General features: G+C 44.3%; 1 protein-coding gene and 1 pseudogene across 1 annotated transcript; one reads left to right on the forward strand and one right to left on the reverse strand.

The window, feature by feature from the left end:
* Nucleotides 1-9: 9 nt before the first annotated feature.
* On the reverse strand, nt 10-3,044 carry LOC139159402 (zinc finger protein 197-like; annotated as a pseudogene).
* A 7,147-nt stretch (nt 3,045-10,191) lies between these two features.
* LOC139160343 (zinc finger protein 436-like) lies at nt 10,192-19,807 on the forward strand. Its single transcript, XM_070738114.1, has 6 exons — nt 10,192-10,363; nt 11,564-12,156; nt 12,458-12,572; nt 12,685-12,752; nt 17,085-17,214; nt 17,881-19,807. The coding sequence occupies exons 2-6, from the start codon at nt 11,740-11,742 to the stop codon at nt 19,380-19,382; spliced, it is 2,232 nt and encodes a 743-aa protein (XP_070594215.1). The 5' UTR covers nt 10,192-10,363; nt 11,564-11,739; the 3' UTR covers nt 19,383-19,807.
* The last annotated feature ends 3,233 nt before the right edge of the window (nt 19,808-23,040 follow it).

The following is a 23,040-nucleotide window of genomic DNA, read 5'->3' on the forward strand; positions in this document are numbered from 1 at the left end:
GTGTATATGGCTTCTCCCCTGTGTGGGACCTTTGATGGGAATTACGACTAGTCTGTTGGCTAAAGCCCTTTCAACACTCCCTATATTCATATGGCTTCTCCCCTGTGTGGATCCTTTGATGTGAAATAAGATGAGTATTTTGCCTAAAGCTCCTTCCACACTCCATACAATTTATGGCTTCTCCCCTGTGTGGATTTTGTGATGGCGGGTAAGATGACCATTCTTACTAAAGTCCTTTCCACACTCCATGCATTTGTATGGTTTCTCCCCTGTGTGGATCCTTAGATGGGAGGTAAGATTGCTGCTTTGTCTGAAGTCCTTTCCACACTCCATGCATTTGTATGGCTTCTCCCCTGTGTGGATCCTTAGATGGGATGTATGTTTACTGCTTGTTCTGAAGCCCTTTCCACACTCCATGCATTTATATGGCTTCTCCCCTACGTGCATCCCTTTCTCAGATATCACTCTTTCTCTAGAATGAGTGAATGTCCAACTGTAATTTTTGCCACTGTCTTTGCATATATAGTCTTCTGGTTTGGGTTCAGTTGGATAATATTCATTTACATCTAATATGTCTTTGAATAGTCCTGCACCTTTCCTAATATATTTTTTCTCTATTTTTCCTGGTTGTTCAAGAAAGCTTTGCAACTGAGCATCAACTGAAGATGAGGTTTCCTTATTCCAATTATTTGTTCGGTTTTTCTTCTGCCTTTTTTGTTCCATTTGATTTTCAGGCTTCTCTGTTCTATTCCCATGTTTGTACTTTTGGAATGGTTCATTCGACTCTTTATACCCTTGCCCACTATAACCTTTAAAGGAAAAGAGGGGAAAAATGTTAGCAAGGTTAAGAAAAAAGGAGAAACATCCAATAAAGCATTTGTACAAAACCTAAGATCTATTGGAGGTGGGCCAATTCCGGAAGAGCCCTCTGAGAATTAACTTTGAAACAAAAATGCCCTAATTCCAAGACTCAAGATAGAAATGAAATGGAAGCAAAGTTTATTAAGCCAAAACAATTAATTGAATTGCAATCCTTGATATTTGGAACACCTGGGCCAAATAATATGAAATCTCGGTAACAGAGTTTAGTATTACCTGACACCAAGGAATTACTTTATCACTGACAGGTTTAAATCAAAATAGAAAAACTCAACAGTTGACAAATGGCACAGGATTCCTCTAAGCAGAAAGCCATTGATCTACTTCCATACTAGGAGCAACAAAACAGCATATCTTTTCCTTCTCCCTCTCAGGAGATGACCTTTATTTGGAGAAATTCAAATAAGAGACAGCCAATGGCATCTAACCACATCATGTCTTCCTGAACTCTGCCTGGAGAATAGAAAATCTTACCTAAAGAAGCCGTGTTTCTGTAATTCTCCAGCATGACTTCCCAATGCAGATCCTTTTGGTGAGGATCCAGCTGAGACCACTCGTCCTCAGAGAAATAAAGAGCCACCTCCTCAAAGGGCACAAGACCCCCCTGGAAAAAAGAGTACAGAATAGGTCTGGGAGGGATGGCAAGATCTACCCTTTTCTTTCGGAAAATTGTGCACTAAGGTCTATGCTTAGTAGGATTCCAGGATTGAGATGAGAAAATGGACAGAAGAAAAAGGATTTGACTGAAAAAATATTTTAGGCAGCTTTTATGAGATCTTTTGTTGCCATTCAGTAAAAGATGCATTTTCTTCTGGATGGATTTGGTAAAGTGCCATCAATACCCAGAGACACAAAACTCGTCATATAGCAAGGAAGCTTCAAATAGTCTCAGCCATTGGCTGAACGGGAAACAAAGAAACAGAACCAGGGAGAAAACAAATCTAATAAATAATTTCCATTCTCTTACTTGAGCTGGAGATTGAACCATAATTTCATCTTCACCATAAGGAAGAATCAGCTTCCCTCCATTCTCCCCTGTGAGGGACACAGAATTATAAAATGCAAAATTAACAAAATAGGAGGAGAGTTGCTATAATAGCAAAGACATAGAGAAGATGAGCCAGCTGAGATCTCCATGGGGAATGGGAGAATCTTGTATTACCTGTGCATGTACCTTGATTTTTGTCATGTTCAGTAGGCCTCAAGAAAAACAGTTCCCTAGGGGCATCGGATTGATGCCTCCTTCCCTCAGGATCTCTGTTCTCCACAGTGAAGGGCTTGGAATATAAGCCAGAGAAAAGAAGAAGAATGAAAGGACCACATAAACCATGACATGGATTCTTGTTCTCTTCTTTCAACACCAACTGAAAGCACCCAATGTCCATCAGTTAGGTTGGAAAAGAAGAAAGAAAAGTTTCCCAAATCTTTCTTCTAGGATTGGATAATGGAACAACGTCCTTCAAGAATTAGTGAAATGTTATGAATGTCAGAGAACTGGTAATTTTTATTTATTTATTCATTTGTCCAATACACAATACATATGGAAGAGAATAGACACGAAGTAATATATATATAAAGATAATATATAAAAATAGAGAAAATATATGAAAGGAAAAAAATATATGAAAGGAAGAAAATATATATGATATATGAGATAAAGGAAAGACAATTGGACAGGGGAGCATAAACTTCAAAAATATTGTTTATTACATCTAAACTCCTTCTAGGCTCCCAAGATGAAATTATCTCACCTGCAACTCTACCTGCTCCTCCTTCTCCTCTGCCTGGCTCAGGAGAAAGCCTTCCACCAGGGCCACCGCCTGGGAGGTGGTCTCTGCTCCACACTCCCGCACCCAGCTCTCCATCTGCAGGGGCAGAAGCACCAGGAACTGCTCCAGAACAACCAGGTCCAGCATCTGCGATTTTGTATGCTTTTCTGGTTTCAACCATCGATTACAAAAGGAATGGAGTCGGCTGCAAAGTCCTCGGGGACCCTCATCCTCTTGATATTGGAGGCTCCTGAAATTCCAGGCATGAACTTGTGAAACAATGGTTTCCTCCTCCAAGATCTTCTGCCCAGATCTTCCCCAGATCTCCCCCTGGCTCCCAGACTTAGCATCAGAAGGGCTTTTTCCTGTTCTCTCATATGCCAAATGGCTTGCCATTCTTCCTCTGTCCTCTTACACAATTGCAAATAGGTTGAATGAATCTTGAGACTCTCCAAATGCTTTTTCATTCTCTGGAGCATTCATCTGGCCTGAGAACAAACTCTTTGTTGAAGAGAACTTTGTCTCTATGAAATGCTGTAGAAATCGCTTCCAGTTTACGTATCTGAGACCGAAAACCAAATAAAGAATTAGAAAATGGTGCATTTAACAGTTGAGTAATAATCCTACTCCTGGAAGGAACCATATTTCTGAGCTATTGGAGGATTACAGTGGCACTGAGCAGTTAGTTTCTATGTATGTGTTGCAAAGTATGGACTTGACCCTCATCAAAATTTATGATGAAATACACAATAAATGCATTTGAGAACAGTTGTTTTTCTATTTCTTTCTCCCTCAAAGAAGGGTGTGATTTTTAAAAACCAAGAAAAATATATACACCCTAAAAAGGAGTGCATTAAAGAGCAACAAAACTGGATTAAACTGGAGGATAAAACAGGTGAAGAACTGTTTTAAACTGGGTATGTCTATTTTGATGAAAAGAAGGACTAGGGGAGACAGGATAGCAGTGTTCCAATATCTCCAGGGTTGCCACAAAGGAGAGGAAATCTAGCTATTCCCCAAAGCACCTGAGGGCAGGACAAGAAGCAATGGGTGGAAACTAATCAAGAAGAGAAGCAACTTAGAACTAGGTAGAAAGTTTCTGATAGAACAATTAACAAGTGGAACACGTTGCCTCCAGAGGTCGTGAATGCTCCAACACTGGAAGTTTTTAAGAAGAGATTGGATAACGGTTAGATAGCCTGGAGTCGGGTAGCTTGAAGAAAAGCACAGAGAGGCATGTCAGGAACAAGGAACTGTACATTCAGCAACAAAACAGGTGAGGCAGAAGTCGGAACCTCGGAGGATGACAGCTCCCTATTTGTAGGGAAGCTGTAAAATGAGGGGCCAATGGGAGCAGTCCTTTTATTAATTAGATTATTAATGATTAAATAATAATTAGTTATTTATTTATTAGATTTATGGGCCGCGCTTCCCCTCTCAGACTCGGGGCGGCTTTTCTCCTTCACTCCTGTTCCCCCCCAAAGCAGACTAGAGATTCTACTTTCTCCCTTGCTTCCTCCTGGCTCTTAGGCAGAGGTGGGCTGCTAAGGTGGAACGGTGATGTGTATATGCTCCCATGGCTCTGAGTCACGGCGCAATTCCAGAGCAATTATACTACTGCACCTATACCTGCGATCAGGGTTCAAACAACATGCCAATCCCAGAACACATTAAGAAACCATGAAAGTTCACATAAAATGAAAGCCAACGAAGTGAGTCTTGCTTAGGATGTTCCATTTCCCTTTATTCAGGACTTCCTTGTTAAGAGTCAAATTACATTATTATAAGCAGGCAGGTTCACAAAAAGATTTCCTTAAGCCCAAAGAGTAACTGGAAGTGGTGAGTTTGTGTGAAACACAAGGGTTGAAGGAATGTAGATTGGGATTATTTCCTGGTTCCTTTACCCTTTGTTGGAAATAATAATAAATAATAATAATAATAACAATAACAACAAAAGAGCTGGAAGGAACCTTGGAGGTCTTCTGGTCCAACCTCCTGCTTTGGGCAGGAGACACTCCACCACTTCAGACCAATGGTTCTCCAATCTCTTCTTCAAAACTTCCAGTGTTGGAGTATTCACAACCTCTGGAGGAAAGCTGTTCCACTGATCAATTGTTCTAATTGCCAGGAATTTTCTCCTTAGTTCTAAATTGCTTCTCTCCTTAATATTCTTATGGATTAAGTTCCAAGTGGGGAAAAAGAAACTGGATTCATGGAGGTTGCTTGGAAAGGAGGTTTAATGGTGGACAGGAGCACATGGCATGAGCTTCTGTCCAGAGAAGGTAGATCACATGTTTCCAGATGTTAGGTGTGTGTTTGTGTGGAGAAATTCTGGAAAATTCTTTGTTTTATGTTCTATGAGGCCCCGCGCTGAGGCCCTCCTGCTTCTGTGCCAGAAATGCACTGATTGGCTGTCGGATTCCCATGGTGCCATGCAAGGGCAACAATGTAGGCTGTGTTTTTGAGTTTGGGTTTGGCTGGCCCTTTGCTGGGTGATGGCAGAATGAAAGCTCTTTGGGCAATTCCTCATATGGCTCTGTCAGGAGTTGGTTTGTTATGTAGAATAGATTAGTCCATCTTTTAACAAAGGTGAGCTGGGCCATTCCTTGATGGGCACATTGACAAAGGTGGGGGCTACTAAGAGTGGGTCTTTTTTTTTTTGCCTAAAATCATGTTTCTTTCTGGTGATATTCAATATAATCTGCTTTTTTAATATTTCCTAGGATATTTCATTTTTTCTAGGAGACGGGTGGGGGTTAACTTCCTACACCTCCTAAGACAAATTGAACTGCAGAGGACCCAGGCCCTATTTTAGTCTCATCCATCACATAGTAAGAATGCAGGCACAATCTTCTGCATCTCCTTCTTTGTAAAAACTTTTCTTCTTTCCTGCTTGTGATTTCCCATGTAAGTTCGCCCTCTGCCCCTACTGACCTTTTCCCAGGAAGTGGGGTGTGACTGCCTCCCCCATAATACCCTCCTTTTTCCTGGGGATCTGGATTTCTTTCTGCGGACAACACAACTGGAGGCAAAACAGCTTTTCTGGCAGTCTGCTTCCCCCCCCCCCCCGCTTGTTACGAGAATAGAAAGGGGGGCAGGGGCACATGGGATCTGGGCTCTCCCACTCTCGGGACACAGAAGACTGAACCTGGATGAGTGGCAGCATATAAATCCAAATATTTTTATTTTATTTTATTTATTTATTTTGTCCAATACACAATGAGGGTTTTAGTAGGTATATATATAGGAGATATAGGAGAGCAATAGGACAGGGGACGGAAGGCACTCTAGTGCACTTAATAATAAATAAATACATACATAAATACATACATAAATACATACATACATACATACATACATACATACATACATCAATATCTCTTACTTCTTCAGCGTGAGAACCTCCTGCCTCCCTCTGAATGGGAAAATATCCACCAGTCTCCCAGGACCACTGCTGCATCCCTTCCCTTCAAGACTTTCCTCCAGTTGTACCTCCTGCAAAACTCAAAGGGTTAACCAGAGAGAGTGCAGAGTCCTAGATAGGCAAGATTAAGAATGTCACTCCCTTCTCGCCCTCCTCTGGAATCCACCTGTCACCCTCCAGTGGTTTAATGGAGAAAAACATGGATTCTATTTTATTTATTGGATAAGAAAAATGAGAATACACATGATTTGAACGCCTGATGGACCCAGACGCCTGATGGACCCAGAGGGCTTTCAGACGGCGCTTGGGTTTATTCCAGATGCACTCGTCCACAGTTCGGCGGAGTCTCTTGCGGAAGCCTGGAACAAGGCTGCAGCGGAGGCTCTTGATCGCATTGCGCCTTTGCGATCTCTCCGCGGCGCTAGACCCCGTAGAGCTCCATGGTTCAACGAGGAGCTCCGGGAGTTGAAACGCCAGAAGAGACGTCTAGAGAAGCGATGGAGGAAGAGTAAGTCTGAATCTGATCGAACACTTGTAAGAGCTTTTATTAAGACTTACAAAGTGGCGCTCAAGGCGGCAAGATACGCGTATCATGCCGCCTTGATTGCATCAGCGGAATCCCGCCCGGCCGCTCTGTTTAGGGTGACCCGCTCCCTTCTTAGCCAGAGGGGAGTTGGGGAGCCCTTACAGAGTAGTGCCGAGGACTTTAACATGTTTTTCGCTGATAAAATCGCTCAGATCCGGGCGGACCTCGACTCCAATTGGAAAACAGAGTCGGCTGACAATGAGTCAGTTGAGGTGACTGGGGTTCGTACTTGTCCATCTGTCTGGGAAGAGTTTGATCTGGTGACACCTGATGAACTGGACAAGGCCATTTGAGCTGTGAGTTCCGCCACCTGTTTACTGGATCCGTGTCCCTCCTGGCTGGTCTCGGCCAGCAGGGAGGTGACACAGAGCTGGGTCCAGGAGATTATTAACGCTTCCTTGGGGAGGGGATCCTTCCCATCATCCTATAAAGAGGCGCTCATGCGCCCCCTCCTCAAGAAGCCTTCCCTGGACCCAGCCGTACTTAATAACTACCGGCCAGTCTCCAACCTTCCCTTTATGGGGAAGGTTGTCGAGAAGGTGGTGGCACTCCAGCTCCAGCGATCCTTGGAAGAAGCCGATTATCTAGGTCCCCAGCAGTCAGGTTTCAGGCCCGGTTATAGCACGGAAACTGCTTTGGTCGCGTTGATGGATGATCTCTGGTGGGCCCGGGACAGGGGTTTATCCTCTGTCCTGGTGCTTCTTGACCTCTCAGCGGCTTTAGATACCATCAACCATGGTATCCTTCTGCACCGGTTGGAGGGGATGGGGGTGGGAGGCACCGTTCTTTGGTGGTTCTCCTCCTACCTCTCCGGTCGGTCGCAGTCGGTGTTAGTGGGGGGTCAGAGGTCGACTCCGAGTTCTCTCCCTTGTGGGGTGCCTCAGGGGTCGGTCCTCTCCCCCCTACTATTTGATATCTACATGAAACCGCTGGGTGAGATCATCCAAGGGCATGGGGTGAGGTATCATCAGTACGCTGATGATACCCAGCTTTACATCTCCACCCCATGTCCAGTCAACGAAGCAGTGGAAGTGATGTGCCGGTGTCGGGAGGCTGCTGGGGCCTGGATGGGTGTCAACAGACTCAAACTCAACCCGGATAAGACGGAGTGGCTGTGGGTTTTGCCTCCCAAGGACAATCCCATCTGTCCTTCCATTACCCTGGGGGGGGGGAACTATTGACCCCTTCGGAGAGGGTCCGCAACTTGGGCGTCCTCCTTGATCCACAGCTCACATTAGAGAACCATCTTTCAGCTGTGGCAAGGGGGGCCTTTGCCCAGGTTCGCCTGGTGCACCAGTTGTGGCCCTATCTGGACCGGGACTCACTGCTCACAGTCACTCATGCCCTCATCACCTCGAGGTTCGACTACTGTAATGCTCTCTACATGGGGCTACCTTTGAAAAGTGTTCGGAAACATCAGATCGTGCAGAATGCATCTGCGAGAGCAGTCATGGGCCTACCTAGGTATGCCCATGTTTCACCAACACTCCGCAGTCTGCATTGGTTGCCGATCAACTTCTGGTCACAATTCAAAGTGTTGGTTATGACCTTTAAAGCCCTTCATGGCACTGGACCAGAATATCTCCGAGACCGCCTGCTGCTGCATGAATCCCAGCGACCGATTAGGTCCCACAGAGTGGGCCTTCTCCGGGTCCCGTCAACTAAACAATGTCGGTTGGCGGGCCCCAGAGGAAGAGCCTTCTCTGTGGCGGCCCCGACCCTCTGGAACCAACTCCCCCCAGAGATTAGAACTGCCCCTACTTTCCTTGCCTTTCGTAAGCTCCTTAAGACCCACCTGTGTCGTCAGGCATGGGGGAACTGAGACATCTCCCCCGGGCATATACAATTTATAAATGGTATGTGTGTATGTATGTGTGTTTAGAAAATGGGGTCTTTTAAATGTTTTTAGTAGAAATTTAGATTTGTTATAATTTTTTCACTTTGTTGTGAGCCGCCACGAGTCTGTGGAGAGGGGCGGCATACAAATCTAAATAAACTAAACTAAACTAAACTAAACTTGAATGCATGTAATGAATATAAATAAAAGGGAACATCAGGACAGGGACGCTAGGCACTCTAGTGCCCTTATGCACGGCCCGTACAGACCTCTTTGCCATGGGGTGATCCCATCATTATGGTGACTTTTGTAAGGTCGTATACTGAGACAAAAATCAATCATGCTGTAGTCACTGTTGGAAAAGGCTTCTATTGTTTGTAGTCAGTAATTTTAAACTATTACAGAAGATGAGATTGAGACAATTGTTGAGTCTAGTGTTAGATACTAATTGATCTAGCCCCAAATTAGTAAGGGTATTGTATAGGGTTGTATGGATAGGTACATTTGTTTAGGGTGCAATTAGGGGCGTGCATAAGTGCCCTAGAGTGCCTTCCGTCTCCTGTCCTATTGCTCTCCTTTATCTCCTATATCTTTTTTCTATTCCTTTATCTCTTCTTCTAGTCTTTCATTGATATATTTTATTCCTATATTCCTATATCCTATATCTTCTATTCTTTCTTAGATATAGTTTACTATGAGTATATCCTCTATAACCTTCATTATGTATTTTACTATGTGTATACCCACTAAAACCCCATTGTGTAATGGACAAAATCAATCAATCAATCAATAAATTAATTAATTAATTAATTAATTAATAAGAGGTAGACTGAGGTCACCAAGAATGATAAGAGGGTATGTGCAAGGAGGCTACCCACATTAGTAGTGAAGTTAGTTAGTGAAGTAGTGATGTTGCTTTCTCTTTGCAGAGGGACCTCCAAATGGATTGTATGTAGATTGCAGGTACTAATGCAAAGAAGGAAGAAAGGTACATTATTGATGGGGACCAGGTGTTTGTCGTGTCTACCCTGATCAGGAAGCCTTCTCAATCCAAGTGCTTTTAACTATGTTAGACCTATCCACAATCCTCCATATTTAAGAGGGTCTGGAGAAAGTTGTACCCCTGCGTAGAGGGGGGCCAAGGAGCAGACAAGAAATGGAATTCTGTCTTTTCACTGAAGACGCTGAAACTAATCTTGACACTGCATCCCAAAAAAGAGGACAATGGTGTTGCCCCCAATTGGGGTTTGAGCCTGGTGCCGAGGCCAATGGAGAACACCAGACACGAGTTGCAAGTTTTGTTTCATTTTATTGAAGTGCTGCAAGGAAAGGGATAGTGGCCAAAATACCAAAGAACCATCCCAATAGAATTAAGAATTAAGAAAGCTTTATACGTTTTCACCAAAGCAGAAGGGGGGATATAAGGCATAAGGCAGGATATAATCAAAATATCATCTAATAAACATTTTTGTAATGATCTATCAATTATTCTATAATTTCTGGTGGTCTGACTCATGAGGTACAACAGTTATGATTATCTACAGTAGAATGTGTATTAGATAACTCCTGTATTAGTCTTATGTAATACAGTACATGCTTGACCAAATAAATAAAATAAAATCCATGTTTTTCACCATTAAACCACTGGAGGGCAACAGGTGGATTCCAGAGGAGGGTGAGAAGGAAGTGACATCTTTAGTCTTGCCTCTCTAGGACACTGCAATCTCTCTCTTTAATCCTTTGAGTTTTGCATGAGATAAAACTGGAGGAAAGTCTTGAAGAGAACAGAAGAGACCCAGCTGTGGTCCTGGGTGACTGGTGGATGTTTTCCCATTCAGAGGGAGGCAGAAGATTCTCACGCTGAAGAGGTAAGAGATATAAGCCCTCATCCAGGTTCAATCTTCTGTGTCCCGAGAGTGGGTGAGCCCCGATCCCTTGTGCCCCTGACCCCCTTTCTATGCTCATAACAGGCGGAGTGTGGTGGGGGAAGCAGACTTGCAGACAAACTGTTTTGCTTCCAGTTGTGTTGTTCCCAGAAAGAAATCCAAATCCCCAGGAAGGAGGAGGATATTCCAGGGGAGGCAATTAGGCCCCATTTCCTGGGAAAACCTTGGTAGGGGCAGAGGGTGAATCTGCAGGGCAAATCACAAGCAGGAAAGGAGGAAAGTTTTACAAGGAAGGAGATGCAGAAGATTGTCCCTGCATTCTTGCTATGTGCTGGATGATAATAAAATAGGGCCTGGGTCCCCTGCAGTTCAATTTGTCTTTGGAGGGTAGAGGAACCGGCAAATAATCTCAAACCTTTGTGTTTCATGTGATCTCACCACCTGCAGTTTGGGCTTAAGGCAACCTTTTTGTGAACCTGCCAGTCTATAATATTATGATTTGATTTTTTAAAAGCAAGCCCAGAAAAAAGGGAAATGGAACCTCCTAAGCAAGATTCACTTCATTGGATTTCATTTTATGTAAATTTTCATGGTTTGTTAATGTGTTCAGGGACTGGCATGTCAGGTAAACCCTGCTTGCAGGTATAAAGCTATAGAATAACACAGTTATAAGGGACCTTAGAGTCCAAGCCCCTGCTTAGGCAGGAAAGCCTATACCACTTCAGACAAATAGTTGACCAGTCTCTTCTTAGAAACAGAGTATTCTGTGGAGGCAACCTGTTCCACTGATTAATTGTTCTAACTGTCAGGAAAGGTCTCCTTACTTCTAAGTTGCTTCTCTGCTTGATTAGTTTATACCCATTGCTTCTTGTCCCACACTCAGGTGCTATGGGGAATAGCTTGACTCCCCCTTTTTTGTTGCAACCCCTGAAATATTGGAACACTGGTATCCTGTATCCCCTTAGTCCTTCCTTCATTAAACTAGACATACCCAGTTCCCAAATTTTGATGAGGGTCAATCCCATAGTCTGCAACACACACACAACTACACATAGAAACTAAGTGCTCATTGCCACTGTAATCCTCCACTAGCTGAGAAATATACTTCCTTCCAGGAGTAGGAATATTGCTGAATGGTTAAATTCATCACTTCCTAATTCTTTATTTGGTTTTCGGTTTCAGATATGTAAACTAGAAGTGATTTCTACAGCATTCATAGAGATAAAGTTCTGTTCAACAAAGAGGGCTGAATGGTTTGTTCTCAGGCTAGATGAATGCTCCAATGAATGGAGAAAGCATTTGGAGATCCTCAAGATTCCTTCAACCTATTTGCAATTGTGTAATAGGACAGAGAAAGAATGGCAAGCCATTTGGCATATGAGAGAACTGGAAAAAGCCCTTCTGGTTCTAAGTCTGAGAGCCGAGGGGAGATCTGCGGAAGATCTGGGCAGAAGATCTCAGAGGAGGAAACCATCGTTTCACAAGTTCATGCCTCGAACTTCAGGAGCCTCCAATATCAGGAGAATGAGGGTCCCCGACGACTTTGCAGCCAACTCCATTCCTTTTGTAGTCAATGGTTGAGACCAGAAAAACACACAAAAGCACAGATGCTGGACCTGGTAGTTCTGGAGCAGTTCCTGACACTTCTGCCTCTGCAGATGAAGAGCTGGGTGCAGGAGTGTGGAGCAGAGAGCAGTTCCCAGGCGGTGGCCCTGGTGGAAGGCTTCCTCCTGAGCCAGGCGGAGGAGGAGAAGAAGGAGCAGGGAGAGTTGCAGGTGAGATAATTCCATTTCTGGAGCGTAGAAAGAGTTTAATTATAATAAAAATATGTTTGAATTATCTTCTCTTTATTACCAGTTCTCTGGCATTCATAAGATTTCACTAATTCTTGAAGGACGTTGTTCTAGTATCCATTCCTAGAAGAAAGATTTGGAACAGCTTTTTCTTTCTTCTTTTCCAAGCTAACTGATGGACATTGGATGCTTTTAAATGGTGTTGAAAGAACACAACAAGAATCCATTTCATGGTTTGTGTGGTCCTTTCATTCTTTTTCTTTTCTCTCGCTTATATTTCAAGCCCTTCACTGTGGAGACCATGGATCCTGAGGGAAAGAGGGATCTGTGTGATACTCTTCCGGAACTGTTTTTCTTGAGGCCTACTCAGCATGGCAAAAATCAAGAAACATGCACAGGTAATACAAGACTCTTCCATTCCACGAAGATATCTCAGCTGGCTCATCTTCTCTATGTCTTTGCTATTATAACACCCCTCCCCATATTGTGTTAATTCTCTGTCCCTCACAGGGGAGAATAGAGTGAGGCTGACTCCTCCTTATGGTGAAGATGAAAGAATGGTTGAACCTCTAACTCAAGTAAGAGAAGGAAAATTATTTATTAGATTTGTATTCTCCCTTTTCTTCAAAAAGTGAAGCTAGTGCTCATTGTACTGTCTTCTTCCATTTTTTCATGATCCCAAGCAACAAAACTTCTAAATAGGTTGTTTATTAGGATTGTTTTTTTTAATAAAACAAATACTTTTGAAACATATTCTTTATGCTAATTACATTCCACACTTTTTATTTTTTTTATAAAATACTTCACAATGCCCATTTTTTGTCATTCTTTGACTCGATTTGTACAAAGATGCTAAAAAAAAAGACGTAACATTTATTCTGGGACATTATCATTTTAAAATGCTTTGTTGCAAAGTTCATATTGTATTTTGCTAATATAATGTTTACATTAAAAAGATGTAAGAAAAATAAATTCATCAGTTTAAAACTTAAGGTAAAATTGATTGAAAGTGGCCGTACAGAAAAAGCTTGGTAGAAGATTTATTGTGAAAGTCCCCTGTGGATACAAAGGTTATGAAATGTTCTCCTTAGGAAATGTTCTCTTTCCTTATTTTTCCATTCAGCCAGTGGCTCAGATTATTAGCAGCTTCCTTGCTATATGAAGAGTTTTGTGTCTCCCGGTATTGATGGCACTTTACTAAATCTGCCAATACACACACAAACACACACACATATGTACACGCAAAAAAAATCCCCCACAGAGGCAAAGATAGGTAATAACCAACACTTTGAATTGTGAATGGAAACTAATTGGTAGCCATTGCAGCACGTGGAGTGTAGGTGTTATATGGGTGTACCTAGGTACATCCATAAAAGCTGAAGCGGCTGCATTCTGGACTATCTGCAATCTCTGAACAATCTTTGAGGGTCTCCCTATGTAGAGCACATTGCAATAAACAAGTCGGGAGATGATGAGGGCCTGAGTGACTGTGCGAAAGGCCTCCTGGTCCATGTAGGGCTGTAACTAGTACACCAGGCGAACCGGGGCAAAAGTCCCCTGGCCAAAGCCGAGAGATGGTGTTCAAGATTCAGCTGTGGATCCAAGAGGACACCCAAGTTACAGACACTATCTGAGGGGGTCAAAGTCTCCCCCACTCAAACAGTGGACAAACAGATGGAACAGTCCTTTGGAGGAAGTGCCCAAAGCCACTCAGTCTTGTTTGGGTTCAGCTTGACCCTGATGGCCCCCATTCAGACCCAACAGCTTCCAGGCAACGGCACATCACATCCACCGAAATGTTATCCTTATGAATTTTTTTTTTTTTGACTCCTATTCAGCCAATGGCTCAGACAATTAACAGCTTCCTTGCTATAATAATAATAATAATAATAATAATAATAATAATAATAATAATAATAATAATAATTTATTAGATTTGTATGCCGCTCCTCTCCGAAGACTCAGGGCAGCTCACAACAACAATAAAACAATGTTACAATGTAAAACAAATCTAATATTAAAAAACAGTTAAAAACCCATCATTCAAAAACCATGCAACACACGCATACCATACATAAAATGTAAAAGCCTGGGGGAGGTGTCTCAGTTCCCCCATGCCTGGCGATACAGGTCGGTCTTAAATAATTTGCGAAAGACAAGGAGGGTGGGGGCAGTTCTAATCTGTGGGGGGAGTTCATTCCAGAGGGCTGGGACCGCCACAGAGAAGGCTCTTCCCCTGGGGCCCGCCAAACGTCATTGTTTAGTCGACGGGACCCGGAGAAGGCCAACTCTGGGACCTTATCAGTCGCTGGGATTCGTGCGGTAGAAGGTGATTCCGGAGGTATTCTGGTCCGATGCCATGTAGGGCTTTAAAGGTCATTACCAACACTTTGAATTGAGACCGGAAACTGATCGGCAGCCAGTGCAGGCCATGGGGTGTTGGAGAAACTTGGGCAAATCTGGGAAGCCCCACGATAGCTCTCGCGGTCGCATTCTACACGATCTGAAGTTTCCGAACCCTTTTCAAAGGTAGCCCATGTACAGAGCGTTGCAGTAGTCGAACCTCAAGGTGATGAGGGCATGAGCGACTGTGAGCAATGACTCCCTGTCCAAATAGGGCTGCAACTGGGGCACCAGGCGAACCTGGGCAAATGCCCTCCTTGCCACAGCCGTAAAATTATGTTCCAATGTTAGCTGTGGAACGAGGAGGACGCCCAATCTGCGAACTCTCTCTGAAGGGGTCAATAATTCCCCCCCCCCAGGTTGATGGACGGACAGATGTAATTGTCCTTGGGAGGCAAAACCCACAGCCACTCCATCTTGTCAGGGTTGAGTTTGAGCTTGTTGACATCCATCCAGACCCGAACAGTCTCCAGACATCGACATATCACTTCCACTGCTTCGCTGACTGGACATGGGGTGGAGATGTATAACTGGGTATCATCAGGATACTGATGATACCTCACCCCATGTCCTTGGATGATCTCACCCAGCAGTTTCATGTAGATATTAAATAGCAGGGGGGAGAGGACCGACCCCTGAGGCACCCCACAAGGGAGAGACCTCGGGGTCGACCTCTGACATCCCACTAACCCAACTGCGACCGACCAGAGAGGTAGGAGGAGAACCACTGGAGAACAGTGCCTCCCACCCCTAACCCCTCCAGGCGGTGCAGAAGGATACCATGGTCGACGGTATCGAAAGCCGCTGAGAGGTCAAGGAGCACCAGGACAGAGGATAAACCCCTGTCCCGGGCCCGCCAGAGATCATCCATCAGCGTGACCAAAGCAGTTTCCATGCTGTAGCCGGGCCTGAATCCTGACTGCTGAAGTCCTAGATAATCTGCTTCTTCCAAGGACCGCTGGAGTTGGAGTGCCACCACCTTCTCAACAATCTTCCCCATAAAGGGGAGGTTGGAGACTGGATGATAGTTATTAAACAGGGCTGGGTCCAGGGAGGGCTTCTTGAGGAGGGGGCACACAAGTGCCTCCTTATAAGGAGCCGGGAAGGACCCCCTCCCCAAAGAAGCATTGACAATCTCCTGGACCTAGCTCCGTGTCACCTCTCGGCTGGCCAAAACCAACCAAGAGGGACACAGATCCAGTAGACAAGTGGCGGAACTCACAGCTGCAAGTCAAACTCCACGCAGACAGATGGACAAGGACGGGCCCCTGTCACCTTGACTGACTCGTTGTCAGCCGACATTGGTATTCAATTGGAGTCGAGGTCCACCCGGATCCAAGAGACTTTATCAGCGAAAAATGAGTTAAACTCCTCAGTACTGCCCTGCAAGGGCTCCCCAACTCCCCCCTGGTTAAGAAGGGAGCGGGTCACCCTAAACAGAGGGTCTGGGCGGGATTCCGCTGATGCAATCAAGGCGGCATGATACACACATCTTGCTGCCTTGAGCGCCACTTTGTAAGTCTTAATATGAGCTCTTACAAGTGTTTGGTTGGATTCGGATTTACTGTTCCTCCATCGCTTCTCTAGATGTCTCTATTGGCATTTCAACTCCTGGAGCTCCTCGTTGAACCATGGAGCTCTACGGGTCTAGTGCCACAGAGAGGTCGCAACGGCGCAATTTGGTAAAGAGCCTCCGCTGCAGCCCTATTCCAGGCCACAGCAAGAGACTCTGCCGAGCTGTGGATGAGTGAATCTGGTAAAATCCCAAGCAGCCTCTGAAAGCCCTCTGGGTCCATCAGGGACGGAACCACCTAGTCGGTTCCACCTCCCTTCGGGGTAGGATTGGAGCCAGGAAATCAAGCCGCAGTAGAAAATGGTCTGACCATGACAAAGGCCATGCTTCTAAGCCCTTTAGTCTCAGTCCATTTCTCAATTGCTCCGAGAGGACTACCATGTCAGGTGTGTGTCCCCCCTCGTGAGTCGGACCCTGAACTACTTGAGTCAGGTCCATGCCTGTCATGAAGAGTTTTGAATTTCTGGGTATTGATGGCACACACAAACACACACCCAGAGAGAGAGAGAGAGAGAGAGAGAGAGAGAGAGAGAAAACACAGAGACACAAAAACCTCCTTCTGTATACATAGGAAGATTATAGTCACTGATAGATGATGTTTCCAAGGTCCACCTGCCAGTTGATTCTCTCCAGATTCTGATGGTTTTTTGATGGTGGATGCATTAATGGATTGAGAAGAGTGTTTTGAGAGCGAATAGTAGATGAATCGATCCAGAAGGAAATAAATCTTTATTGAATGGCACCAAAAGTCCGGATAAAAGCTGCCTAAAATATTTTTGCAGTCAAATGCTTCTTGTTCTGTCCATTTTCTCATCTCAGTCCTGGAATCCTACTAAGCATAGACCTTAGTGCATAATTTTGCTTTGGGAATTTCTAAAGAAAAGGGCAGATCTTGCAGACCCTCCCAGGCCTATTCTGCACTTTTTTTCCCCAGGAGGATCTTGTGCCCTTTGAGGATGTGGCTGTTTATTTCTCGGAGGAGGAGTGGTCTCGGCTGGATCTTCACCAAAAAGCTCTGCATTGGGAAGTCATGCTGGAGAATTACAGAAACTCAGCTTCTTTAGGTAAGGTTTGCTATTCTCCAGTCTGAGTTCAGGAAGACATGATGTAGGTAGATGCCATTGTCTGTTTCTTATTTAAATATCTCCAAATAGAGTTCATCTCTTGAGAGGGAAAAGGAGAAGATCTGCTGATCTGCTGCTCCTAGTATGGAAATAGATGAATTGCTTTCTTTTTAGATACATCCTGTGTCACTTGTCACCTGCTGAGTTTTTCTATTTTGATTTAAACCTGTCAGTGATAAAATAATTCCTTGGTTTCAGGTAATGCTAAACTCTATTACAGAGATTTCATATTATTTGTCCTAGATGCTTCTGTGCCAGTACTATGAAGGATTGCAGATCAATTAATTATTTTGGCTTAATGGACTTTGCTTCCATTTCATTTCTATCCTGAGTCTTGGAATTAGGACAGTCTGGTCCCATTTTTCAATTGCAAACATGCTGCATAGGGTTAATACAAGAACTCTTAAGTTTTCTTTCTCTTCCATCATGTGATCTTTGGCAGGAAAAAATTAAAACACAAATGGAAGAACAAAACAAATTCCTCAAAGTTAATTCTCAGAGGGCTCTTCCGAAATTGGCCCACCAACAATAAATATTAGGTTTTCTTACATCTTTCTCCTTTTTTCTAAACCTTGCTAATATTCTTATTCCTCTTTTCCTTTAAAGGTTATAATGGGCAAGAGTATAAAGAGTCGATTGAACCATTCCAAAAGTACGAACATGGGAATAGAACAGAGAAGCCTGAAAATCAAATGGAGCAACAAAGACAGAAGCAGGAAAACTCATTTTCAGTTGATGCTCAGTTGCAAGGCTTTCTTGACAAACTAGGAAAAATAGAGAAAAAATATATTGGACTAGGTGAAGGACTATTCAAAGACACATTAGATGTAAATGAATATTATCCAACACAACCAAGACCAGAAGACAACATATGTAAAGACAATGGAAAAAATTACAGTGGGACATTAACTCTTTCTAGAGAAAGAGTGATGTCTGAGAAAGGGATGCCCATAGGAGAGAAGCCATTTAAAAACATTGAGTGTGGAAAGGACCAATGTGGTCATCTTACTTCCCATGACAGAAGACAGATAGGGGAGAAGCCATACAAATGCATGGAGTGTGGAAAGGGCTTCAGCCGACATACTAATCTTATTACACATCAAATGATCCACACAGGGGAAAAACCATATAAATGCATGGAGTGTGGGAAGGACTTTAGAACAAACAAAGACCTTACAACTCACGAAAGGATCCACACAGGGGAGAAGCCATATAAATGCATGGAGTGTGGAAAGGGCTTCATTAAAAGCAGTCATCTTATTTCACATCAAAGGATCCACACAGGGGAGAAGCCATATAAATGCATGGAGTGTGGAAAGGACTTTAGAGTAAGCAGTCATCTTACACGCCATCAAAGGACCCACACAGGGGAGAAGCCATATAAATGCATGGAGTGTGGAAAGGGCTTCAGCCAACATACTAATCTTATTACACATCAAATGATCCACACAGGGGAGAAACCATATAAATGCATGGAGTGTGGAAAGGGCTTCAGCCAACATACTAATCTTATTACACATCAAATGATCCACACAGGGGAGAAGCCATATAAATGCATGGAGTGTGGAAAGGACTTTAGAACAAACAAAGACCTTACAACCCATGAAAGGATCCACACAGGGGAGAAGCCATATAAATGCATGGAGTGTGGAAAGGGCTTCATTAAAAGCAGTCATCTTATTTCACATCAAAGGATCCACACAGGGGAGAAGCCATATAAATGCATGGAGTGTGGAAAGGGCTTCATTAAAAGCAGTCATCTTATTTCACATCAAAGGATCCACACAGGGGAGAAGCCATATAAATGCATGGAGTGTGGAAAGGACTTTAGTTCCAACAGTTATCTAACTACTCATAGAAAGATCCACACGGGACTGTTGACTCACGGCAAGATAACAAATTTTGAACCGGATGAGCCGGGTCCGTCAGAGCATTGGAGACCTGTGTGGCTCTTGGAGGGTTCATACAGGGAGGGGGAAGGAGAGATGGAAGCTGAAGGTGCTAGAGGGGTAGAGGTGGAGGCCCTTGCAGAGCCTGTGGAACCCCCAGTTAGAGCCTCGTTTGGGTCAGATGAGGGGGTGATTAATGACCCCTTTCTCAAAGTCTGAATGTGCAGCATTATGGGACAACAGAAGTAGCTGCGCTGATGCAGAAGATCTTAAACACAGCTGGGAGTAATTAGGCTTAAAAGGGGAGGTTTTGTGGCTTAGCTCTTTGCAGGAGTTATCTTTTGTGGTTTAACAGAGACAACAAAGATCCGGAATTCCCACTCTAAACCAACATCTTGAATCTTTGGAAAACAACCCAGTTTTTGGACACTTGTGTTTTGAAAGACTGTAGCCATTGAACAATAGAGTGTGTATCTTTGCTGCAGCCCCGTTTGGAGGCATTCTTTACAGACCTTGTGCGGTTTGGGACATTTGTTATCTGTTTGGTATATACCCCTGTCCTATTGGTCATAAACAGGCTTTATTTTGCCGTCATTGTGGCTCTCAGTCAACTTGTAAAGCAATATATTTTGTGTTTCAGAAAACTCCAGTCTGGGTGTGTGTTTTTTTGTCTTTCTTTGATGCTCAACCGGTGTCAGGTAGAACAGGGAGTAGTGATCAAACAGCAGAGAGTATGGCAAGGCTTTTACTTACAGGAATCAACTGGCTGGTAATAAAAGGATCTACACAGAGAAAAACCCATAAAAACCCTTGGAGTACAGAAAGGATTTCAGAGAAACTAGTAGTCTTTCTTCCCATAGGAACATCCATAAAAGGATGAAGTCATGTAAGTCCATGGACTGTGGAGAGAGAACGAGAGGAGCAAAAATGATGTAATTCCCCATACAGAGATACATTTGGTTAAGAATCTATGTTAATTCTAGATTTCATTTGTTAAATCCTGGGATTTTCTTTTCAAGAGTTCCTGCCACTCAGTTGTTTCTTTCCACTTCATTACACATAAAGTGTTTTAAATGTCGTTCTTCTAAACGCAACCATAGATCTCTACTGAACCATTAATTCACAGTGAAATATAACCCAAGAAGCACAAAGAGACTTTCTCTAAGATCAGGCACTGTACCTGAGGATTGGAGGGAGGCAAATGTAACCCCGATCTTCAAAAAAGGATCCAGAGGTGATCCAGGAAACTATAGACCAGTCAGTTTAACCTCAGTTCCAGGTAAAGTGATGGAAACCATTATTAAAGATAAAATTACTGGTCACATAGAAAAACAGGCATTGCTGAAAGAAAATCAACATGGTTTCTGCAAAGGCAAATCATGTCTTACTAACTTGTTAGAATTCTTTGAGGGTGTAAATAAACACATAGATAAAGAGGACACAATTGATATTGTATATCTTGACTTTCAAAAGGCTTTTGACAAAGTCCCTCACCAAAGGCTCCTAAAAAGGCTCTCAGCCACGGAATTAGAGGACAGGTCTTGTCCTGGATTGGTAACTGGCTAAATTGTATGAAGCAAAGGGTGGCAATAAATGGATAATTCTCTGGATGGAAAGAAGTAAGAAGGGGTGTGCCCCAAGGTTCAGTTTTGGGACCTTTACTTTTTAATTTATTCATTAATGATCTGGATGTAGAAGTAAATAGTGAGGTAGCAAGTTTGCTGACGACACTAAATTGTTCCAGGTAGTGAAAAGTGAAACTGATTGTCGGGAGCTCCAGAAGGATCTCTCAAAATTGAGTGAGTGGGCAACAAAGTGGCAAATGCATTTAACCTAAACAAGTGCAAAGTTATGCACATTGGGGCAAAGAACCCCAATTATTCCTATACAGTTTTTTACCGAACGCCATCACTCTACTAAACAAATAATTCCCTCAACACTGTCAGACTTTTTATTAAATCTGCACTTAATAATAATAATAATAATAATTTATTAGATTTGTATGCCGCCCCTCTCTGAAGACTCGGGGCGGCTCACAACAACGATAAAAACAATATTATGCTGGCACAAATCTAATATTAAAAAAACTAAAAACCCTATCATAATTAAAAGCCAAACAGCACATACATACCAAACATAAATTATAATAAGCCTGGGGGAAACGTCTCTCAAATCCCCCATGCCTGGTGGTATAGGTGGGTCTTAAGTAGTTTACGGAAGACAAGGAGGGTGGGAGCAGTTCTAATCTCCGGAGGGAGACTTGATTCCAGAGGGCCGGGGCTGCCACAGAGAAGGCTCTTCCCCTGGGGCCTGCCAGATGACATTGTTTAGTCGACGGGACCCGGAGAAGGCCAACTCTGTGGGACCTTATCGGTCGCTGGGATTCGTGCGGTAGCAGGCGGTTCTGGAGGTACTCTGGTAGAGTGCCATGTAGGGCTTTAAAGGTCATGACCAACACTTTGAATTGTGACCGGAAACTGATCGGCAGCCAATGCAGGCCACGGAGTGTTGTAGATACGTGGGCGAATCTGGAAAGCCCCACGATGGCTCTCGCGGCCGTGTTCTGCAGGATCTGGAGTTTCCGAACACTTTTCAAAGGTAGCCCCATGTAGAGAGTGTTGCAGTAATCGAACCTCGAGGTGATAAGGGCATGAGTGACTGTGAGCAATGACTCCCTGTCCAAATAGGGCCGCAACTGGTGCACCAGGCGAACCTGGGCAAACACCCTCCTCGCCACAGCCGAAAGATGATGTTCTAATGTCAGGTGTGGATCGAGCAGGAGGCCAAGTTGCACACCCTCTCTGAGGGGGTCAACAATTCCCCCCCCCAGGGTAATGGACGGACAGATGGAATTGTCCTTGGGAGGCAACACCCCACTCTGTCTTGTCTGGATTGAGTTTGAGTTTCTTGACACCCATCCAGTCCCCAACAGCCTCCAGGCACCGGCACATCACTTCCACTGCTTCGTTGACTGGACATGGGGTGGAGATGTACAACTGGGTATCATCCGCATATTGATGATACCTCACCCCATGCCCTTGGATGATCTCACCCAGGGGTTTCATGTAGATATTAAAGAGCAGGGGGGAGAGGACCAACCCCTGAGGCACCCCACAAGGGAGAAACCTAGAGATCGACCTCTGACCCCCCACTAACACCGACTGCGACCGACCGGAGAGGTAGGAGGAGAACCACTGGAGAACAGTGCCTCCCACTCCCAGCCCCTCCAGTCGGCGCAGAAGGATACCATGATCGATGGTATCGAAAGCCGCTGAGAGGTCAAGAAGCACCAGAACAGAGGACAAGCCCCTATCCCGGGCCCGCCAGAGATCATCCATCAACGCGACCAAAGCAGTTTCCATGCTGTAACCGAGCCTGAAACCCGACTGTTGAGGCCCTAGATAATCGGCTTCTTCCAAGGACCGCTGGAGTTGGAGTGCCACCACCTTCTCAACAACCTTCCCCATAAAGGGAAGGTTGGAGACTGGACGGTAGTTATTACGCATGGCTGGGTTCAGGGAAGGCTTCTTGAGGAGGGGGCGCACAAATGCCTCCTTATAAGGAGCCGGGAAGGACCCCCTCCCCAAGGAGGTGGTGACAATCTCCTGGACCTAGCTTCGTGTCACCTCTCGACTGGCCGAAACCAACCAAGAGGGACAGGGATCCAGTAAACAGGTGGCAGAGCTCACAACTCCAATGGCCTTGTCCACTTCATCAGGTGTCACCAAGTCAAACTCCTCCCAGACAGATGGACAAAGACGTTTAGCCCCAGTCGCCTTGACTGACTCATTGTCAGCCAATACTGCTATGCAATTGGAGTCGAGTTCCGCTCGGATCCGAACGACTTTATCAGCGAAAAACGAGTTAAATTCCTCAG

Source organism: Erythrolamprus reginae, chromosome 2, assembly GCF_031021105.1.
Source record: "Erythrolamprus reginae isolate rEryReg1 chromosome 2, rEryReg1.hap1, whole genome shotgun sequence".
NCBI lineage: Eukaryota > Metazoa > Chordata > Lepidosauria > Squamata > Dipsadidae > Erythrolamprus > Erythrolamprus reginae.

Bases quoted from the DNA above. Each gene is read 5' to 3' on its own strand.
- LOC139160343 (XM_070738114.1), top strand. From the start codon at position 11,740: ATGGCAAGCCATTTGGCATATGAGAGAACTGGAAAAAGCCCTTCTGGT. The intron at 12,573-12,684 runs GTAATACAAGAC...TGTCCCTCACAG, and splicing joins AAATCAAGAAACATGCACAG to GGGAGAATAGAGTGAGGCTG. The intron at 17,215-17,880 runs GTAAGGTTTGCT...TTTCCTTTAAAG, and splicing joins CAGAAACTCAGCTTCTTTAG to GTTATAATGGGCAAGAGTAT.